Here is a 20,000-nt window from a genome sequence, read left to right on the forward strand (position 1 = left end):
ACATCATGAGAAAATCAAAAGACATCAGCCAAGACTGTATACCTCCACAAGTCTGGTTCATCCTTAGGAGCAATTTCCTAATGCCTGAAGGTACCACGTTCATCTGTACAAACAATAGTACGCAAGTATAAACACCATGGGACCACGCAGCCATCATACCGCTCAGATGGACGTACTTTGGTGTACAACAGCAAAGGACCTTGTGAAGATGCTGGAGGAAACAGGTACAAAAGTATCTATATCCACAGTAAAACGAGTCCTACATCGACATAACCTGAAAGGCCGCTCAGCAAGGAAGAAGCCACTGCTCCAAAACCGCCATAGAAAAGCCTGACTACGGTTTGCAAACTGCACATGGGGACAAATCTGGTCTGATGAAACAAAAATATAACTGTTTGGCCATAATGACCATCGTTATGTTTGGAGGAAAAAGGGGGTGGCTTGCAAGCCGAAGAACACCATCCCAACCGTGAAGCACGGGGGTGGCAGCATCATGCTGTGGGGGTGCTTTGCTGCAGGAGGGACTGGTGTACTTCACAAAATAGATGGCATCATGAGGAAGGAAAATTATGTGGATATATTGAAGCAACATCTCAAGACATCAGTCAGGAAGTTAAAGCTTGGTCGCAAATGGGTCTTCCAAATGGACAATGACCCCAAGCATACTTCCAAAGTTGTGGCAAAATGGCTTAAGGACAACAAAGTCAAGGTATTGGAGTGGCCATCACAAAGCCTTGACCTCAATCCTATAGAAAATGTGTGGGCAGAACTGAAAAAGTGTGTGCGAGCAAGGAGGCCTACAAACCTGACTCAGTTACACCAGCTCTGTCAGGAGGAATGGGCCAAAATTCACCCAACTTATTGTGGGAAGCTTGTGGAAGGCTACCCGAAACATTGACCCAAGTAAAAAAATTTAAAGGCAATGCTACCAAATACTAATTGAGTGTATGTAAACTTCTGACCCACTGGGAATGTGATGAAAGAAATAAAAGCTGAAATAAATCATTCTCTCTACTATTCTTCTGACATTTCAAATTCTTAAAATAAAGTGGTGATCCTAACTGACCTAAGACAGGGAATATTTACTAGGATTAATTGTCAGGAATTGTGAAAAACTGAGTTTAAATGTATTTGGATAAGGTGTATGTAAACTTCCGATTTCAACTGTCCATATTGCAAAAGCTTACTTTGGATATTTACACTATTAACATAATTAAAATAATAATAATCAATATTGTCAATGGGACAACAGTAACAACAATAACCAAGGGTCAAAATAACCATTGATCAATAACAATATAGAGGACATGTGCAGGTTGGTTGGTCTGTCAGACACTGTCCCTCATCTTATGGCAGGCAGCAATGTAGTGCGCTGCCAACCCATCATTCAACAGACTCTTTCTGTTCACCAAGTTCTCTTCACTAAGTTTTGTCAAGATGAACCTCTTTGTCACAGAGTATGAGTGTTACAGCTCTACTGTGACTGATTTCCATGATTTATTAAAAGTGCTTATCCCAGTGTTATTCTGTTACAATGTACACACACACACACACTCACCCACGCACACCCACAATATTCAGTCTCTGTGTGATCTGGCCTGCACTGCCTGTTAGATGTTCTACGTGTTCTAGAGCGGGAAAGAGGGATGTTCTGTTCTGTCAGAAATAAACCCTTTCCACAGCTGCAGTAAACAAATGTTTCCGAGCCAGGAGGAGGTCGGCTGTCCCTCTTGGCTGTCCTCTACACAGAATATGAGATGTCAGCCCAGGTCAGCAGACAGGAACAACTTTATTTCATGTATTTATTCAGAGAGGAATCCATCTCCTCTTTGATGTTTTGGAGGACAGGGCGCTCCTAATGCCCGACCGCTGTGAGGTGTTTGTGTGTGTTTGTGTGTGTGTGTGTGAGGTTGCGTGCATGCGTGCGTGCACACTCGTGTGTCTGCATGCGTGTGTGTAATGTGTATGTGGGTGTGCACGTATGTATGTGTGTGTGCTGATTGGCATGTGTTATATCCACGCCCACTCTCCCTCTGAAGGAGCCCCAAAATATAATGGTTAGCAGACTGAGGTAATGGGAATCCAATGCCAGTAATGGCTCCATTCAAAGTCCTTTATGTGAGTAATTACCCGTGTTTGGTGTGAGTTCATGAGGCGAAAAGAAAAATACGCTATCTGGGCTGGGCTGGCCGGCAGTGTGCTTGGCAGGGCTGGCCGACAGTGTCCTTGGCCGGGCTGGCCGACAGTGTCCTTGGCCGGGCTGGCCGACAGTGTCCTTGGCCGGGCTGGCCGACAGTGTCCTTGGCCGGGCTGGCCGACAGTGTCCTTGGCCGGGCTGGCCGACAGTGTGCTTGGCCGGGCTGGCCGACAGTGTCCTTGGCCGGGCTGGCCGACAGTGTCCTTGGTTGGTGGGCCGACAGTGTCCTTGGCTGGTGGGCCGGCAGTGTCCTTGGCTGGTGGGCCGGCAGTGTCCTTGGCTGGTGGGCCGACAGTGTCCTTGGCTGGTGGGCCGGCAGTGTCCTTGGCTGGTGGGCCGGCAGTGTCCTTGGCTGGTGGGCCGGCAGTGTCCTTGGCTGGTGGGCCGGCAGTGTCCTTGGCTGGTGGGCCGACAGTGTCCTTGGTTGGTGGGCCGACAGTGTCCTTGGCTGGGCTGGCCGACAGTGTGCTTGGCTGGGCTGGCCGACAGTGTCCTTGGCTGGGCTGGCCGACAGTGTCCTTGGCTGGGCTGGCCGACAGTGTCCTTGGCTGGTGGGCCGGCAGTGTCCTTGGCTGGTGGGCCGGCAGTGTCCTTGGCTGGTGGGCCGACAGTGTCCTTGGCTGGTGGGCCGACAGTGTCCTTGGCTGGTGGGCCGGCAGTGTCCTTGGCTGGTGGGCCGGCAGTGTCCTTGGCTGGTGGGCCGGCAGTGTCCTTGGCTGGTGGGCCGACAGTGTCCTTGGTTGGTGGGCCGACAGTGTCCTTGGTTGGTGGGCCGACAGTGTCCTTGGCTGGTGGGCCAGCAGTGTCCTTGGCTGGTGGGCCGACAGTGTCCTTGGCTGGTGGGCCGACAGTGTCCTTGGCCGGGCTGGCCGACAGTGTCCTTGGCTGGGCTGGCCGATAGTGTCCTTGGCTGGTGGGCTTAGTGCTATTCGGACGTGTCCATCACTCAGCAGCTTGCTGTGTAGTAGGGCCGGGTAATGTTAGGTTTAAGGCCAATAAGTCTTCACTGCTGTTATTGGAGTGTTTCTCCAATCTACCTCATACTGAGGAATGGAGGGAGCTATATTGTCACTAAAGTATTGAGTATCCAAACTCCAAACACACAGATACATTATTTTCTACCCTCCTCATAAGTAGGCTCCTCTGGTATTGTGAAATAATTGTGTTTTCAGATTACAATACACTGTGTTTCCCCATAGATCTATACTTCCCTGTCAGTCACAGAGACGGTTCCTGACTGCTGTACACAGGGGGTCTTTCTGAAAGATATCCACACACAGACCCTCTCAGCAGGGACAGAGCCCTCCTTATTTCTCCTGTCTGTATTGTGTGTCACCATATATTCTCCCAGTTAGCCATATTCATCAAATGTTGATTAAAGCAGGGCCAGGAAGAATGCCAGGGGGTCAGAGGTCACAGTGCAGGAAGCCCAGCAGATGAAAGGTACCTTGGGAGGCTGTATAACCCCAGTAACAGCTCCTATCTGGTAACCTGAGAGAGAGAGAGAGAGAGAGAGAGAGAGAGAGAGAGAGAGAGAGACAGAGAGACAGAGAGACAGACAGAGAGACAGAGAGACAGAGAGACAGAGAGACAGAGAGACAGAGAGACAGAGACAGAGAGAGAGAGAGAGAGAGAGAGAGAGAGAGAGAAGGAGAGAGAGAGAGAGAGAGAGAGAGAGAGAGAGAGAGAGAGAGAGAGAGAGAGAGAGAGAGAGAGAGAGAGAGAGAGAGAGAGCTGACAGTGTCCTTGGCTGGTGGGTAGTGCTCTTACCTCTGGTTGAGAAGAAGTGTTTGCTGGGGGTGGTGAAGCCACGGGTGCCCTGGCTGTTGACGGCGCTCACCCTAAACTGGTACCACCTGTGGGGACGGATGTCCTTCAGCACCGCTCGGTCCTCCATCGTCTACAGGGGGGTTAGAGGTCAGGGGTCAGATAATATCATTCCATATAGATCCTGTTCAAGTTCAAACATTTAAAATGCATCCTTCCTTACTCCCTTCCTGGGAGTAAGCCTTTCACTGATCCAACACAATTGAAAAGGTGAAAGCAGGGAAGGAATGATGCATTTATAAAGTATTGGAACAGGCCCCTGGATGCCGGATTAGATCTCCATCAACGTCAGATAAGAACCCATTAGACCATGAAGAGAGGGAGATGTCTCTGTAGGACTGCAGTGTTGACAGGCATTCTGCCTGCAGCTAGACCTGGACTGTAACTGAGTTACTTGACAAATAGGCTTTCCCCTCCCATCAGTCAATGGATGAGATCCAGACTGTTCAATTCTTCAAGTGGTGCTGGTGACACACAACATATTCATGGCTTATAGCGGTTATTTTCTCTGAGTGATTCACTGAATCATTATTGAATTGTTGAGTTCATCTTGATTCTTCATCACATTAGTGTGATGTGTCATTAGTGCTGGTTTGGCTGTGTGTTAGACCTGTGGGCCTCCCTGTGGGGATCCATGTGGGCCTCCCTGTGGGCCTCCCTGTGGGCCTCCCTGTGGGGATCCATGGACAGACCCGAGGCCTGGGTATGGGAAAGGGGCTGAGGCCTGGAACTTAACTGCACTGAATCTGGGGATGGATGGAGGGAAGGAGGGATGGATGGAGGGGAGGGATAGAGGGGAGGTAAGGATGGAGGGGAGGGAGGGATAGAGAGGAGGGATGGAGGGGAGGGATGGAGGAGAGGGATGGAGGGGAAGGAAGGAGGGATGGATGGAGGGATGGAGGGAGGGATGGAGGAGAGGGATGGAGGGGAAGGAAGGAGGGATGGATGGAGGGATGGAGGGAGGGATGGAGGAGAGGGATGGAGGGATGGAGGGAGGGATGGAGGGGAGGGATGGAGGGGAAGGAAGGAGGGATGGATGGAGGGATGGAGGGAGGGATAGAGAGGAGGGATGGAGGGGAGGGATGGAGGAGAGGGATGGAGGGGAAGGAAGGAGGGATGGATGGAGGGATGGAGGGAGGGATGGAGGGGAAGGAAGGAGGGATGGAAGGATAGAGGGGAGGGGTGGATGGGAAAGATGGAGGAGGAGATTGTTTCCAGATCTGTCAGGCTGTAAAGCGAAGCAATGAAGAGCCTTCCTATACCAGAGTGGCGTTGAAATAGAGTTCAATTCTATACAATAGAGCCAGTAATATTACTGCAGAGTAACATGGTCATAGAATCTCTCCCTGTGCTTTACTGTATGGCGTTTCAGTTAGTATCCTTTTACAGAGCAGAGCATAGAGTAGGCCTACTGCCTACTTCCACTGACTCCAGTACAGCTCTCTTCCACTGACTCCAGTACAGCACTCTTCCACTGACTCCAGTACTGCTCTCTTCCACTGACTCCAGTACTGCTCTCTTCCACTGACTCCAGTACTGCTCTCTTCCACTGACTCCAGTACAGCTCTCTTCCACTGACTCCAATACAGCTCTCTTCCACTGACTCCAGTACTGCTCTCTTCCACTGACTCCAGTACAGCTCTCTTCCACTGACTCCAGTACAGCTCTCTTCCACTGACTCCAGTACTGCTCTCTTCCACTGACTCCAGTACTGCTCTCTTCCACTGACTCCAGTACAGCTCTCTTCCACTGACTCCAGTACAGCTCTCTTCCACTGACTCCAGTACTGCTCTCTTCCACTGACTCCAGTACTGCTCTCTTCCACTGACTCCAGTACTGCTCTCTTCCACTGACTCCAGTACTGCTCTCTTCCACTGACTCCAGTACAGCTCTCTTCCACTGACTCTAGTACAGCTCTCTTCCACTGACTCCAGTACACCTCTCTCCCACTGACTCCAGTACTGCTCTCTTCCACTGATTCCAGTACAGCTCTCTTCCACTGACTCCAGTGCTGCTCTCTTCCACTGACTCCAGTACTGCTTTCTTCCACTGACTCCAATACAGCTCTCTTCCACTGACTCCAGTACAGCTCTCTTCCACTGACTCCAGTACAGCTCTCTTCCACTGACTCCAGTACTGCTCTCTTCCACTGACTCCAGTACTGCTCTCTTCCACTGACTCCAGTACGGCTCTCTTCCACTGACTCCAGTACAGCTCTCTTCCACTGACTCCTGTACAGCACTCTTCCACTGACTCCAGTACAGCTCTCTTCCACTGACTCCAGTACAGCTCTCTTCCACTGACTTCAGTACAGCTCTCTTCCACTGACTCCAGTACAGCTCTCTTCCACTAATTCAGGTACTGCTCTCTTCCACTGACTCCAGTACAGCTCTCTTCCATTGACTCCAGTACAGCTCTCTTCCACTGACTCCAGTACAGCTCTCTTCCACTGACTTCAGTACAGCTCTCTTCCACTGACTCCAGTACAGCTCTCTTCCACTGACTCAGGTACTGCTCTCTTCCACTGACTCCAGTACAGCTCTCTTCCATTGACTCCAGTACAGCTCTCTTCCACTGACTCCAGTACAGCTCTCTTCCACTGACTCCAGTACAGCTCTCTTCCACTGACTCCAGTACAGCTCTCTTCCACTGACTCCAGTACAGCTCTCTTCCACTGACTCCAGTGCTGCTCTCTTCCACTGACTCCAGTACTGCTCTCTTCCACTGACTCCAGTACAGCTCTCTTCCATGCAGTGTCTGTATGAGCATGAGCGTGTTGAATCACTTGTCAAATAAATATGCCATTTGATGGAGTTTGGAGTACAGAGATAATTATTTTCAGTGCATGGACACTGACAGCTTTCCTTATTCTGAACTACACTGTGTGTGTTGAATGCCTCCAATGCAGCAGTATCTCCCTTGTAAAGTTCCTCCATGTTTTCCAGGCCTCATGATGTAACTGAGGCTGATGGGAGTCTGCCTCCACACAGCCATCTAATACCATAATGAGGACCTTTAGTCAGACAGGGCTCAACCGTGCAAAAACCATGACTGGCTGTGGTCCCTCCTAAAGCTTGGGTTATTTATCTAACCTCAGCCTACACACACACACACTGTAGACACAGACAGAAACACACACACACACACACACGCACACACACACGTGGGCGTACAAACACACACATGCTAGTTTAGGCTGGCAGCACCATAGACTGGCATGGGTGGTGAGAGAGCAGTTTCAACTGCTAGACAGTCTAGCACCTTGATGAAGGCTTTAGTGCTGAAATTAGTTGGTTTTCAGTAATACATAGACACAAACCGTTCCAAAAGTGTCTGAATATCTTTGGAAGACCCAGTTTGGGCTTCACTTCATGCACTTTGTTGGGGTCGGAGGTTGGGGTTGTTACCATGACGACGGTGTGCCAGGGCGAGGCGTCGTCCTCGCTGGGGTGTATTCCGTGGTTCCACCTGCGCTGCAGGATGTGGAGGACCGGTTCGATGGTCACATTGAATTTTGACATCCAGCTGACCTCCAGTTGACCCTGCTGGTCCTCCAGGAACGACATGTCCTTCCTGGGCTTCAGAGGTACGCCTGCATGGGACAGGTGAGGAGACCATGAGGAACACACCCCTTCTGTCTTAACACACACCCCTTCTGTCTTAACACACACACACCCCTGCTGTCTTAACACACACACACCCCTTCTGTCTTAACACCCCCCCTTTGTCTTAACACACACCCCTTCTGTCTTAACACACACACACCCCCCTTCTGTCTTAACACACACACACACACACACCTTCTGTCTTAACACACACACACCCCTTATGTCTTAACACACACCCCTGCTGTCTTAACACACACACACAACCCTTCTGTCTTAACACCCACCCCTTCTGTCTTAACACACACCCCTTCTGTCTTAACACACACACCTGCTGTCTTAACACACACACACACACCCCTTCTGTCTTAACACAAACACACCCCTTCTGTCTTAACACACACCCTTTCTGTCTTAACACACACACACCCCTTCTGTCTTAACACAAACACACCACTTCTGTCTTAACACACACACACCACTTCTGTCTAAACACAAACACACCCCTTCTGTCTTAACACACACCCCTGCTGTCTTAACACACACACACCCCTTCTGTCTTAACACACACACACCACTTCTGTCTAAACACAAACACACCCCTTCTGTCTTAACACACACACCTGCTGTCTTAACACACACCCCTTCTGTCTTAACACACACAAACACACACCCCTTCTGTCTTAACACACACCCCTTCTGTCTTAACACACACACACCACTTCTGTCTAAACACAAACACACCACTTCTGTCTTAACACACACACACCACTTCTGTCTAAACACAAACACACCCCTTCTGTCTTAACACACACCCCTGCTGTCTTAACACACACACACCCCTTCTGTCTTAACACACACACACCACTTCTGTCTAAACACAAACACACCCCTTCTGTCTTAACACACACACCTGCTGTCTTAACACACACCCCTGCTGTCTTAACACACACACACAACCCTTCTGTCTTAACACCCATCCCTTCTGTCTTAACACACACCCCTGCTGTCTTAACACACACACAACCCTTCTGTCTTAACACACACCCCTTCTGTCTTAACACACAGCCCTTCTGTCTTAACACACACACACCCCTTCTGTCTTAACACACACCCCTTCTGTCTTAACACACACCCCTTCTGTCTTAACACACACACCTGCTGTCTTAACACACACACACACGCCTTCTTGTCTTAACACACACCCCTTCTGTCTTAACACAAACACACCCCTTCTGTCTTAACACACACCCTTTCTGTCTTAACACAAACACACCCCTTCTGTCTTAACACACACCCTTTCTGTCTTAACACACACACACCCCTTCTGTCTTAACACAAACACACCACTTCTGTCTTAACACACACACACCACTTCTGTCTAAACACAAACACCCCCCTTCTGTCTTAACACACACCCCTGCTGTCTTAACACACACACACCCCTTCTGTCTTAACACACACACACCACTTCTGTCTAAACACAAACACACCCCTTCTGTCTTAACACACACACCTGCTGTCTTAACACACACCCCTTCTGTCTTAACACACACAAACACACACCCCTTCTGTCTTAACACACACCCCTTCTGTCTTAACACACACACGCCACTTCTGTCTAAACACAAACACACCACTTCTGTCTTAACACACACACACCACTTCTGTCTAAACACAAACACACCCCTTCTGTCTTAACACACACCCCTGCTGTCTTAACACACACACACCCCTTCTGTCTTAACACACACACACCACTTCTGTCTAAACACAAACACACCCCTTCTGTCTTAACACACACACCTACTGTCTTAACACACACCCCTTCTGTCTTAACACACACACACATTCTGTCTTAACACACACACACACATCCTATCTATTGATTAAAAATAATGTGGATATAGTGGGATGTACCTTTATAGAGATTGGCTGGAGCCTGGCAGGTGTGTCCGCAGCCATTGGAGCAGCACTTCTTGGAGGTGGAGCAGTGTTTGTCAGCGGAGCAGCTCTCCACGCAGGCGGCAGCGAATCCCATGGCTCGCTGGGGAGGGGGGCAGTCCCCCTGCTTCCCTGACCTCAGAGACACCAAGAACTCCCAACTGGTCACACACTCATGATGCTTCTGAGGGAGGGACAGGGGGAGGAGGGAGGGATGGAGAGGGACAGGGAGAGGAGGGGTGGAGGGGTGGAGAGGGGGTGGGGGAGGAGGGATGGAGAGGGACAGGGAGAGGAGGGATGGAGAGGGGAGGAGGGATGGAGAGGGACAGGGGGAGGAGGGATGGAGAGGGGAGGAGGGACAGGGGGAGGAGGAAGGGATGGAGAGGGACAGGAGGAGGAGGGGTGGAGGGATGGACAGTGGGAGGAGGGAGAGAAAATTGGGGGAGAGAGAAAGAAGAAGAGAGAGAGAGAGAGTGCTTGGTTTCTTATTAACTAAATAGATTGTCCCGTTAATTTCAGACAAGGCAGGCTACTGGCTATTTGCTCCAGGCATACCTTATTGGGAGAGGTAGAAAGACTGAATGGAGAGAGGGAATCTAAAAGAAAGAGAGTGACAGAGAGGTCGTAAAGGTCAAGTGGAGACAGAGAAAGAGAGTGACAGAGAGGTCGTAAAGGTCAAGTGGAGACAGAGAATGAGAGTGACAGAGAGGTCGTAAAGGTCAAGTGGAGACAGAGAAAGAGAGTGACAGGGAGGTCGTAAAGGTCAAGTGGAGACAGAGAAAGAGAGTGACAGAGAGGTCGTAAAGGTCAAGTGGAGACAGAGAAAGAGAGTGACAGAGGTCGTAAAGGCCAAGTGGAGACAGAGAAAGAGAGTGACAGAGTAAAGGCCAAGTGGAGACAGAGAAAGAGAGTGACAGAGAGGTCGTAAAGGTCAAGTGGAGACAGAGAAAGAGAGTGACAGAGAGGTCGTAAAGGCCAAGTGGAGACAGAGAAAGAGAGTGACAGAGGTCGTAAAGGCCAAGTGGAGACAGAGAAAGAGAGTGACAGAGGTCGTAAAGGCCAAGTGGAGGCAGAGAAAGAGAGTGACAGAGTAAAGGCCAAGTGGAGACAGAGAAAGAGAGTGACAGAGAGGTCGTAAAGGCCAAGTGGAGACAGAGAAAGAGAGTGACAGAGGTCGTAAAGGCCAAGTGGAGACAGAGAAAGAGAGTGACAGAGTAAAGGCCAAGTGGAGACAGAGAAAGAGAGTGACAGAGAGGTCGTAAAGGCCAAGTGGAGACAGAGAAAGAGAGTGACAGAGTAAAGGCCAAGTGGAGACAGAGAAAGAGAGTGACAGAGAGGTCGTAAAGGTCAAGTGGAGACAGAGAAAGAGAGTGACAGAGAGGTCGTAAAGGCCAAGTGGAGACAGAGAAAGAGAGTGACAGAGGTCGTAAAGGCCAAGTGGAGACAGAGAAAGAGAGTGACAGAGGTCGTAAAGGCCAAGTGGAGGCAGAGAAAGAGAGTGACAGAGTAAAGGCCAAGTGGAGACAGAGAAAGAGAGTGACAGAGAGGTCGTAAAGGCCAAGTGGAGACAGAGAAAGAGAGTGACAGAGGGGTCGTAAAGGCCAAGTGGAGACAGAGAAAGAGAGTGACAGAGAGGTCGTAAAGGCCAAGTGGAGACAGAGAAAGAGAGTGACAGAGAGGTCGTAAAGGTCAAGTAGAGACAGAGCAAGAGAGTGACAGAGAGGTCGTAAAGATCAAGTGGAGACAGAGAAAGAGAGTGACAGAGAGGTCGTAAAGGCCAAGTGGAGACAGAGAAAGAGAGTGACAGAGTAAAGGCCAAGTGGAGACAGAGAAAGAGAGTGACAGAGAGAGTCGGAAAGGCCAAGTGGAGACAGAGAAAGAGAGTGACAGAGGGGTCGTAAAGGCCAAGTGGAGACAGAGAAAGAGAGTGACAGAGGTCGTAAAGGTCAAGTGGAGACAGAGAAAGAGAGTGACAGAGTAAAGGCCAAGTGGAGACAGAGAAAGAGAGTGACAGAGTAAAGGCCAAGTGGAGACAGAGAAAGAGAGTGACAGAGAGGTCGTAAAGGCCAAGTGGAGACAGAGAAAGAGAGTGACAGTCAAGGCCAAGTGGAGACAGAGAAAGAGAGTGACAGAGGTCGTAAAGGTCAAGTGGAGACAGAGAAAGAGAGTGACAGAGAGGTCGTAAAGGCCAAGTGGAGACAGAGAAAGAGAGTGGCAGAGGTTGTAAAGGTCAAGTGGAGACAGAGAAAGAGAGTGACAGAGTAAAGGCCAAGTGGAGACAGAGAAAGAGAGTGACAGAGAGGTCGTAAAGGTCAAGTGGAGACAGAGAAAGAGAGTGACAGGGAGGTCGTAAAGGTCAAGTGGAGACAGAGAAAGAGAGTGACAGAGAGGTCGTAAAGGTCAAGTGGAGACAGAGAAAGAGAGTGACAGAGAGGTCGTAAAGGTCAAGTGGAGACAGAGAAAGAGAGAGACAGGGAGGTCGTAAAGGTCAAGTGGAGACAGAGAAAGAGAGTGACAGAGAGGTCGTAAAGGCCAAGTGGAGACAGAGAAAGAGAGTGACAGAGGTCGTAAAGGCCAAGTGGAGACAGAGAAAGAGAGTGACAGAGATCGTAAAGGCCAAGTGGAGGCAGAGAAAGAGAGTGACAGAGTAAAGGCCAAGTGGAGACAGAGAAAGAGAGTGACAGAGAGGTCGTAAAGGCCAAGTGGAGACAGAGAAAGAGAGTGACAGAGTAAAGGTCAAGTGGAGACAGAGAAAGAGAGTGACAGAGAGGTCGTAAAGGTCAAGTAGAGACAGAGTAAGAGAGTGACAGAGAGGTCGTAAAGATCAAGTGGAGACAGAGAAAGAGAGTGACAGAGAGGTCGTAAAGGCCAAGTGGAGACAGAGAAAGAGAGTGACAGAGTAAAGGCCAAGTGGAGACAGAGAAAGAGAGTGACAGAGAGGTCGTAAAGGCCAAGTGGAGACAGAGAAAGAGAGTGACAGAGGGGTCGTAAAGGCCAAGTGGAGACAGAGAAAGAGAGTGACAGAGGTCGTAAAGGTCAAGTGGAGACAGAGAAAGAGAGTGACAGAGTAAAGGCCAAGTGGAGACAGAGAAAGAGAGTGACAGAGAGGTCGTAAAGGCCAAGTGGAGACAGAGAAAGAGAGTGACAGAGTAAAGGCCAAGTGGAGACAGAGAAAGAGAGTGACAGAGGTCGTAAAGGTCAAGTGGAGACAGAGAAAGAGAGTGACAGAGAGGTCGTAAAGGCCAAGTGGAGACAGAGAAAGAGAGTGACAGAGGTCGTAAAGGTCAAGTGGAGACAGAGAAAGAGAATGACAGAGTAAAGGCCAAGTGGAGACAGAGAAAGAGAGTGACAGAGAGGTCGTAAAGGCCAAGTGGAGACAGAGAAAGAGAGTGACAGAGAGGTCGTAAAGGCCAAGTGGAGACAGAGAAAGAGAGTGACAGAGAGGTCGTAAAGGTCAAGTGGAGACAGAAAAAGAGAGTGACAGAGAGGTCGTAAAGGCCAAGTGCAGACAGAGAAAGAGAGTGACAGAGTATTGAAGGCATCTATCCAGTCCACACCCTGAGGGAACCATAACAAGACTATTTCTAAACGAGACAGACAAAAAGACAGACAGACTGTTGATATTGGTGTGGTGCTGTCTGTCTGTCTCGTCTCTTACTGTCTCCAAAACCACCATGGCACTGGATAGGCTCTGATTATGGCCATGTAAACACAAACACACCTACAGGATGGAACACTGGCAATGGGTTAAGATTCAACTCAAGCATGCATGCAAACACACAGACACACACAGACACACGCAGACACACACAGACACACGCAGACACACACAGAACACAGAATACACTCACAGAAAAAGACAGTCACTAACTCCTTCAGCACCATGGCTAGTCTCTGCCATAGTCGGTATAAACACAAAGACAAACCCTACAGGGAAAACTGGCAACACACAAACATGAAGAACCACCAGCACCTTGGCAGACCTCTGTGTATGGCATTATATACACACAAACACACACCTATTGGCAATGGCTATAACTCACTAACACACGCACACACACACATACACACACACACACACGTACACACACACACACACACACACACACACACACACACACACACACACACACACACACACACACACACACACACACACACACACACACACACACACACACACACAGACATACACACAGAGGAGTCTGGCTATGAGGAGAGAGGAGTCTGGCTATGAGGAGAGAGAGGAGGAAGCTGCGAGGAGTGAAGGGAGAGGATGCTGGCTGTGAGAGGGGGGAGGATGCTGGCTGTGAGAGGGGGGAGGATGCTGGCTGTGAGAGGGGGAGGAGGCTGGCTGGCTGTGAGAGGGGGGAGGATGCTGGCTGTGAGAGGGGGGAAGATGCTGGCTGTGAGAGGGGGGAGGATGCTGGCTGTGAGAGGGGGAGGATGCTGGCTGTGAGCAGAGAGAGGAGGCTAGCTGTGAGGGGGGGAGGAGGCTAGCTGTGAGGAGAGAGAGGAGGCTGGCTGTGAGAGGGGGAGGAGGGGCTGAAGGAGCAGACAGGAACAGTAGTCTGGCTGGGTGGAGGGGCTGAAAGGAGCAGACAGGGACAGTAGTCTGGCATGGTGGAGGGGCTGAAAGGAGCAGACAGGGACAGTAGTCTGGCATGGTGGAGGGGCTGAAAGGAGCAGACAGGGACAGTAGTCTGGCTGGGTGGAGGGGCTGGAAGGAGCAGACAGGGACAGTAGTCTGGCTGGGTGGAGGGGCTGAAAGGAGCAGACAGGGACAGTAGTCTGGCTGGGTGGAGGGGCTGGAAGGAGCAGACAGGGACAGTAGTCTGGCTGGGTGGAGGGGCTGAAGGAGCAGACAGGGACAGTAGTCTGGCTAGGTGGAGGGGCTGAAGGAGCAGACAGGGACAGTAGTCTGGCTGGGTGGAGGGGCTGGAAGGAGCAGACAGGGACAGTAGTCTGGCTGGGTGGAGGGGCTGAAAGGAGCAGACAGGGACAGTAGTCTGGCTGGGTGGAGGGGCTGGAAGGAGCAGACAGGGACAGTAGTCTGGCTGGGTGGAGGGGCTGAAGGAGCAGACAGGGACAGTAGTCTGGCTAGGTGGAGGGGCTGAAGGAGCAACAATTATGTCTGGTATTTGAAACTCCTATTTGGTGAGAGCTCTTTTCTCTGTCAGGTAAACACTAACAGATATGACTTTTGACTTTTTGAGCTTCAGGTTGTCTAATGGACGGGACGAACTGTCCAAACCAATCAGTTTCTAGGCCTTGGTCTTGAAGGGGACATGAAATATGGACTCACTAAGCTCAATTTTACACCTCTTTTGGGGGCACATCTTATTGGGGGTACATGAACAGATCTACCACAGTAAAGGGAGAGGAAGTTGCTTACCTCACACAGTTTCTGAGACAGGGCTTTTCTGGTCTCCCACAGTTCATTGCATGGCTGTAGGCACTGCAAACAAACAAACAGACAGAGTAGGGCAGGGAGCACAGCAACACGGCAACACAGCAACACAACAGTCAGACAGACAGACAGGTCACGGGAATGTGACAGGGAAAACCAGTCAGCCAGTTAGTCAGTAAACAGACGTGTGCATGATGTAGAGAACACGCCAAGGCTGGTGACACGCCACACACACTCCACACGCTGCCACATCCACAGAGCAGCAGACAGCAGACATGTAGGAAAGCACAGAGGGATCTGAACAGAGCAGCACACGTAAACATTCCCACCACCAGCTAGCAGGAGGAACAGTGTTTGTGTGTGTGTGTGTGTGTATTCGGGCAAGTGTGTGTGTATTCGGGCGTATGTGTTTGTATTCGGGCAAGTGTGTTTGTAATCGGGCGTGTGTGTTTGTATTCGGGCAAGTGTGTTTGTAATCGGGCGTGTGTGTTTGTATTCGGGCAAGTGTGTTTGTAATCGGGCGTGTGTGTTTGTATTCGGGCAAGTGTGTTTGTATTCGGGCAAGTGTGTTGTAATCGGGCAAGTGTGTTGTAATCGGGAGTGTGTGTTTGTAATCGGGCAAGTGTGTTTGTATTCGGGCGTGTGTGTTTGTAATCGGGCAAGTGTGTTTGTAATCGGGAGTGTGTGTTTGTAATCGCGAGTGTGTGTTTGTATTCGGGCGTGTGTGTTTGTAATCGGGCAAGTGTGTTTGTAATCGGGAGTGTGTGTTTGTAATCGCGAGTGTGTGTTTGTATTCGGGCGTGTGTGTTTGTATTCGGGCAAGTGTGTTTGTAATCGGGAGTGTGTGTTTGTAATCGCGAGTGTGTGTTTGTATTCGGGCGTGTGTGTTTGTAATCGGGAGTGTGTGTTTGTAATCGGGCAAGTGTGTTTGTAATCGGGCGTGTGTGTTTGTTTTCGGGCGTGTGTGTTTGTAATCGAGCGTGTGTGTTTGTAATCGGGAGTGTGTGTGTTTGTAATCGGGCGTGTGTGTTTGTGTGTGCGTGTGTGTGCGTGTGTGTTTGTGTGTGCGTGTAGTGTTTGTGTGTGCGTGTGTGTTTGTGTGTGCGTGTAGTGTGTGCGTGTACATGTTAGAGCAGACTGTTATTGTGCACAGCCAGGTCACCCGTGATACAAGTCAGTATTCGACGTCCATCTATGTCTGAGGACATCGGGAGATGACGTGGTGGAAACCGGCCACTAGGGGCAACAGTGAGCGCTGTTACCTTCAAGTAGGTTTGGGTTTTTCTAGGGTGTTGTGGACTGGGATGGTGGATGGCCGTAAGCTTCTGCCTCAGATTCTAAAGGTTGCAAGTTCAAATCCAGCAATATAAAGTTGTTTTTGTGATTTTTGTTTTGAGCCTATCCCAAACCTTAACCCTTACCTTAACCCTTACCTTAACCCTTACCCTATCCCAAACCTTAACCCTTACCTTAACCCTTACCTTAACCCTTACCTTAACCCTTACCCTATCCCAAACCTTAACCCTTACCTTAACCCTTACCTTAACCCTTACCTTAACCCTTACCTTAACCCTTACCTTAACAATTTGGAGTTAATGCCTAAACTTAAACTTAAACACTTCGAAATGTGATGTTTGCAACAACAACAAAACATGGACGAACGTCTAATTCTGACGTGAGACTATGAGAGCAAGTTGATTGTGCACATGTGCATGTGTGTTTCATTGTGCATGTGACCACCCAGCCAGCAGCACAGCAGGGCTCTGCCCTGCAAGCTTACAAATGTGGATGGCACCCTGTAAACACGTCAGCTGCTGACAGTTATGGTTGGGCAGGCTCCTGTCTGTGTGCAGATGACATCACAGGGTTATAGGTAACAGGTTCTTATCTTATCTAATCCTGTAACATGCCTATAGAGGCCTTGGCTGTGAATCCATTCACACTAAGCAACTGAGCTACTGAACTACTGAACTACTGAGCTACTGAACTACTGAGCAACTAAACTACTGAGCTACTGAGCAACTGAGCTACTGAACTACTGATCAACTAAACTACTGAGCTACTGAGCTACTGAGCAACTGAGCTACTGAACTACTGAGCAACTGAGCTACTGAACCACAGAGCTACTACTGAACTACTGAACTACTGACCTACTACTGAGCAACTGAACTACTGAACCACTGAACTACTGAGCTACTGAGCTACTGAGCTACTGAACTACTGAGCTACTGAGCTACTGAGCTACTACTGAGCAACTGAACTACTGAGCTACTGAGCTACTGCGCTACTGAACTACTGAGCTACTGAACTACTGAACTACTGAACTACTGAGCTACTGAACTACTGAACCACTGAGCTACTGAGCTACTGAACTACTGACCTACTACTGAGCAACTGAACTACTGAACTACTGAACCACTGAACTACTGAGCTACTGAGCTACTGAGCTACTGAACTACTGAGCTACTAAACTACTGAGCTACTACTGAGCAACTGAACTACTGAGCTACTGAGCTACTGCGCTACTGAACTACTGAGCTACTGAACTACTGAGCTACTGAACCACTGAACTACTGAGCTACTGAACTACTGAGCTACTGAGCTACTGAACCACTGAATTACTGAGCTACTGAACTACTGAGCGACTGAACCACTGAACTACTGAGCTACTGAACTACTGAGCTACTGAACCACTGAACTACTGAGCTAGTGAACTACTGAACCACTGAACTAGTACGCTACTACTGAACTACTGAGCTACTGAACCACTGAACTACTACGCTACTACTGAGCTACTGATCTACTGAGCTACTGATCTACTGACCTGTTGAGCTGCTGACCTGTTGAACTACTGACCTACTACTGAACTACAGAGCTACTGAGCTACTGAGATACTGAACTACTGAGCGCTGAGATACCGAGCGCTGAGCTACTGAGATACTGAGCTACTGAGCTACTGAGCGTGGGCTACTGAACTACTGAGCTACTGATCGCTGAGCTACTGAACTACTGAACTACTGAACTACTGAGCTACTGAGATACTGAGCTACTGAGCTACTGAGCGCTGAGCTACTGAGATACTGAGCTACTGAGCTACTGAGCGTGGGCTACTGAACTACTGAGCTACTGAGCGTGGGCTACTGAACTACTGAGCTACTGAGCGTGGGCTACTGAGCGCTGAGCTACTGAACTACTGAGCTACTGAACTACTGAGCTACTGAGCTACTGAGCTACAGAGCTCCTGAGATACTGAACTACTGAGCTACTGAACTACTGAGCGCTGAGCTACTGAGATACTGAACTACTGAGATACTGAACTACTGAGCGATGAGCTACTGAGCGCTGAGATACTGAGCACTGATCTACTGAGATACTGAACTACTGAGCGCTGAGCTACTGAGATACTGAACTACTGAGCGATGAGCTACTGAGATACTGAACTACTGAGCGCTGAGCTACTGAGATACTGAACTACTGAGATACTGAACTACTGAGTGCTGAGCTACTGAGATACTGAACTACTGAGCGCTGATCTACTGAGATACTGATCTACTGAGCGCTGAGCTACTGAGATACTGATCTACTGAGATACTGATCTACTGAGATACTGATCTACTGATCTACTGAGATACTGAGATACTGAGCTACTGACCGCTGAGCTACTGAACTACTGAGATACTGAGATACTGATCTACTGAGCGGTGAGCTACTGAGATACTGAACTACTGAGATACTGAGATACTGAACTACTGAGCGCTGAGCTACTGAACTACTGAGATACTGAAATACTGAGCGCTGAGCTACTGAGATACTGAACTACTGAGAAACTGAACTACTGAGCGCTGAGCTACTGAGATACTGAACTACTGAGCGCTGATCTACTGAAATACTGATCTACTGAGCGCTGAGCTACTGAGATACTGATCTACTGAGATACTGATCTACTGAAATACTGATCTACTGAGTTACTGAACTACTGAGCGCTGAGCTACTGAGATACTGAACTACTGAGCGCTGAGCTACTGAGATACTGAACTACTGAGATACTGAGATACTGAGATACTGAACTACTGAGCGCTGAGCTACTGAACTACTGAGATACTGAACTACTGAGCGCTGAGCTACTGAGATACTGAACTACTGAGATACTGAACTACTGAGCACTGAACTACTGAGATACTGAACTACTGAGCACTGATCTACTGAGATACTGAGCGCTGAGCTACTGAGCTACTGAGATACTGATCTACTGAGATACTGAACAACTGAGCGCTGAGCTACTGAGATACTGAACTACTGAGCGCTGAGCTACTGAGATACTGATCTACTGAGCGCTGAGCTACTGAGATACTGAACTACTGAGCGCTGAGCTACTGAGATACTGAACTACTGAGCGCTGAGCTACTGAGATACTGAACTACTGAGCGCTGAGCTACTGAGATACTGAGCTACTGAGCGCTGAGCTACTGAGATACTGAACTACTGAGCGCTGAGCTACTGAGATACTGAACTACTGAGCGCTGAGCTACTGAGATACTGAACTACTGAGCGCTGAGCTACTGAACTACTGAGCGCTGAGCTACTGAGATACTGAACTACTGAGCGCTGAGCTACTTAGAATGAGTGAAGTGAGTTTGGAACAACTGAATGTATGCGTCTTAGAAGTCATTTTCACATACAAAATGTATATGTCCGAACTCAGAATCAAATATGCTTCCCAAAAATAGCATGATTGCTGTGGTAGTATGTTTATTTTGATTGATTTTCCGCATTCATCCGAGTGCCATCAGGTAGCCTGATTTCAGCTGTGTCCATGTAAACAGGATTATTAGGGAAATCATTATTCTTGCAAAGCATGTAAACGGTTTAATGAAACTATCCACAAAAATCGCATTATTGTGTGCATGTAACCGTACTCATTGACACATCCAGCCCAAAGCGGGAGATTTAAAAGACTTAGTAGTCGCCAAAGTTCCTGAGCATGTCTTTAATGTGTAATATCTATAAAGAGACGGTC

At 49.2% G+C, this 20,000-nt stretch overlaps 1 protein-coding gene across 1 annotated transcript in view; it reads right to left on the reverse strand.

Moving 5' to 3' along the window:
• LOC121534115 (anosmin-1-like) overlaps positions 1–20,000 on the reverse strand; it is a 159,929-nt gene that overhangs the window by 45,964 nt on the left and 93,965 nt on the right. Inside the window, exons 3-6 of the mRNA XM_041840590.1 lie at positions 14,969–15,031; positions 9,550–9,757; positions 7,432–7,616; positions 3,968–4,097 (exon numbers count right to left, since the gene is read on the reverse strand). Coding sequence (XP_041696524.1) covers positions 3,968–4,097; positions 7,432–7,616; positions 9,550–9,757; positions 14,969–15,031 — 586 coding nt within the window. The remainder of the gene's footprint in view (positions 1–3,967; positions 4,098–7,431; positions 7,617–9,549; positions 9,758–14,968; positions 15,032–20,000) is intronic.

The sequence above is a fragment of the Coregonus clupeaformis genome, chromosome 20 (assembly GCF_020615455.1).
Source record: "Coregonus clupeaformis isolate EN_2021a chromosome 20, ASM2061545v1, whole genome shotgun sequence".
NCBI classification, from domain to species: domain Eukaryota; kingdom Metazoa; phylum Chordata; class Actinopteri; order Salmoniformes; family Salmonidae; genus Coregonus; species Coregonus clupeaformis.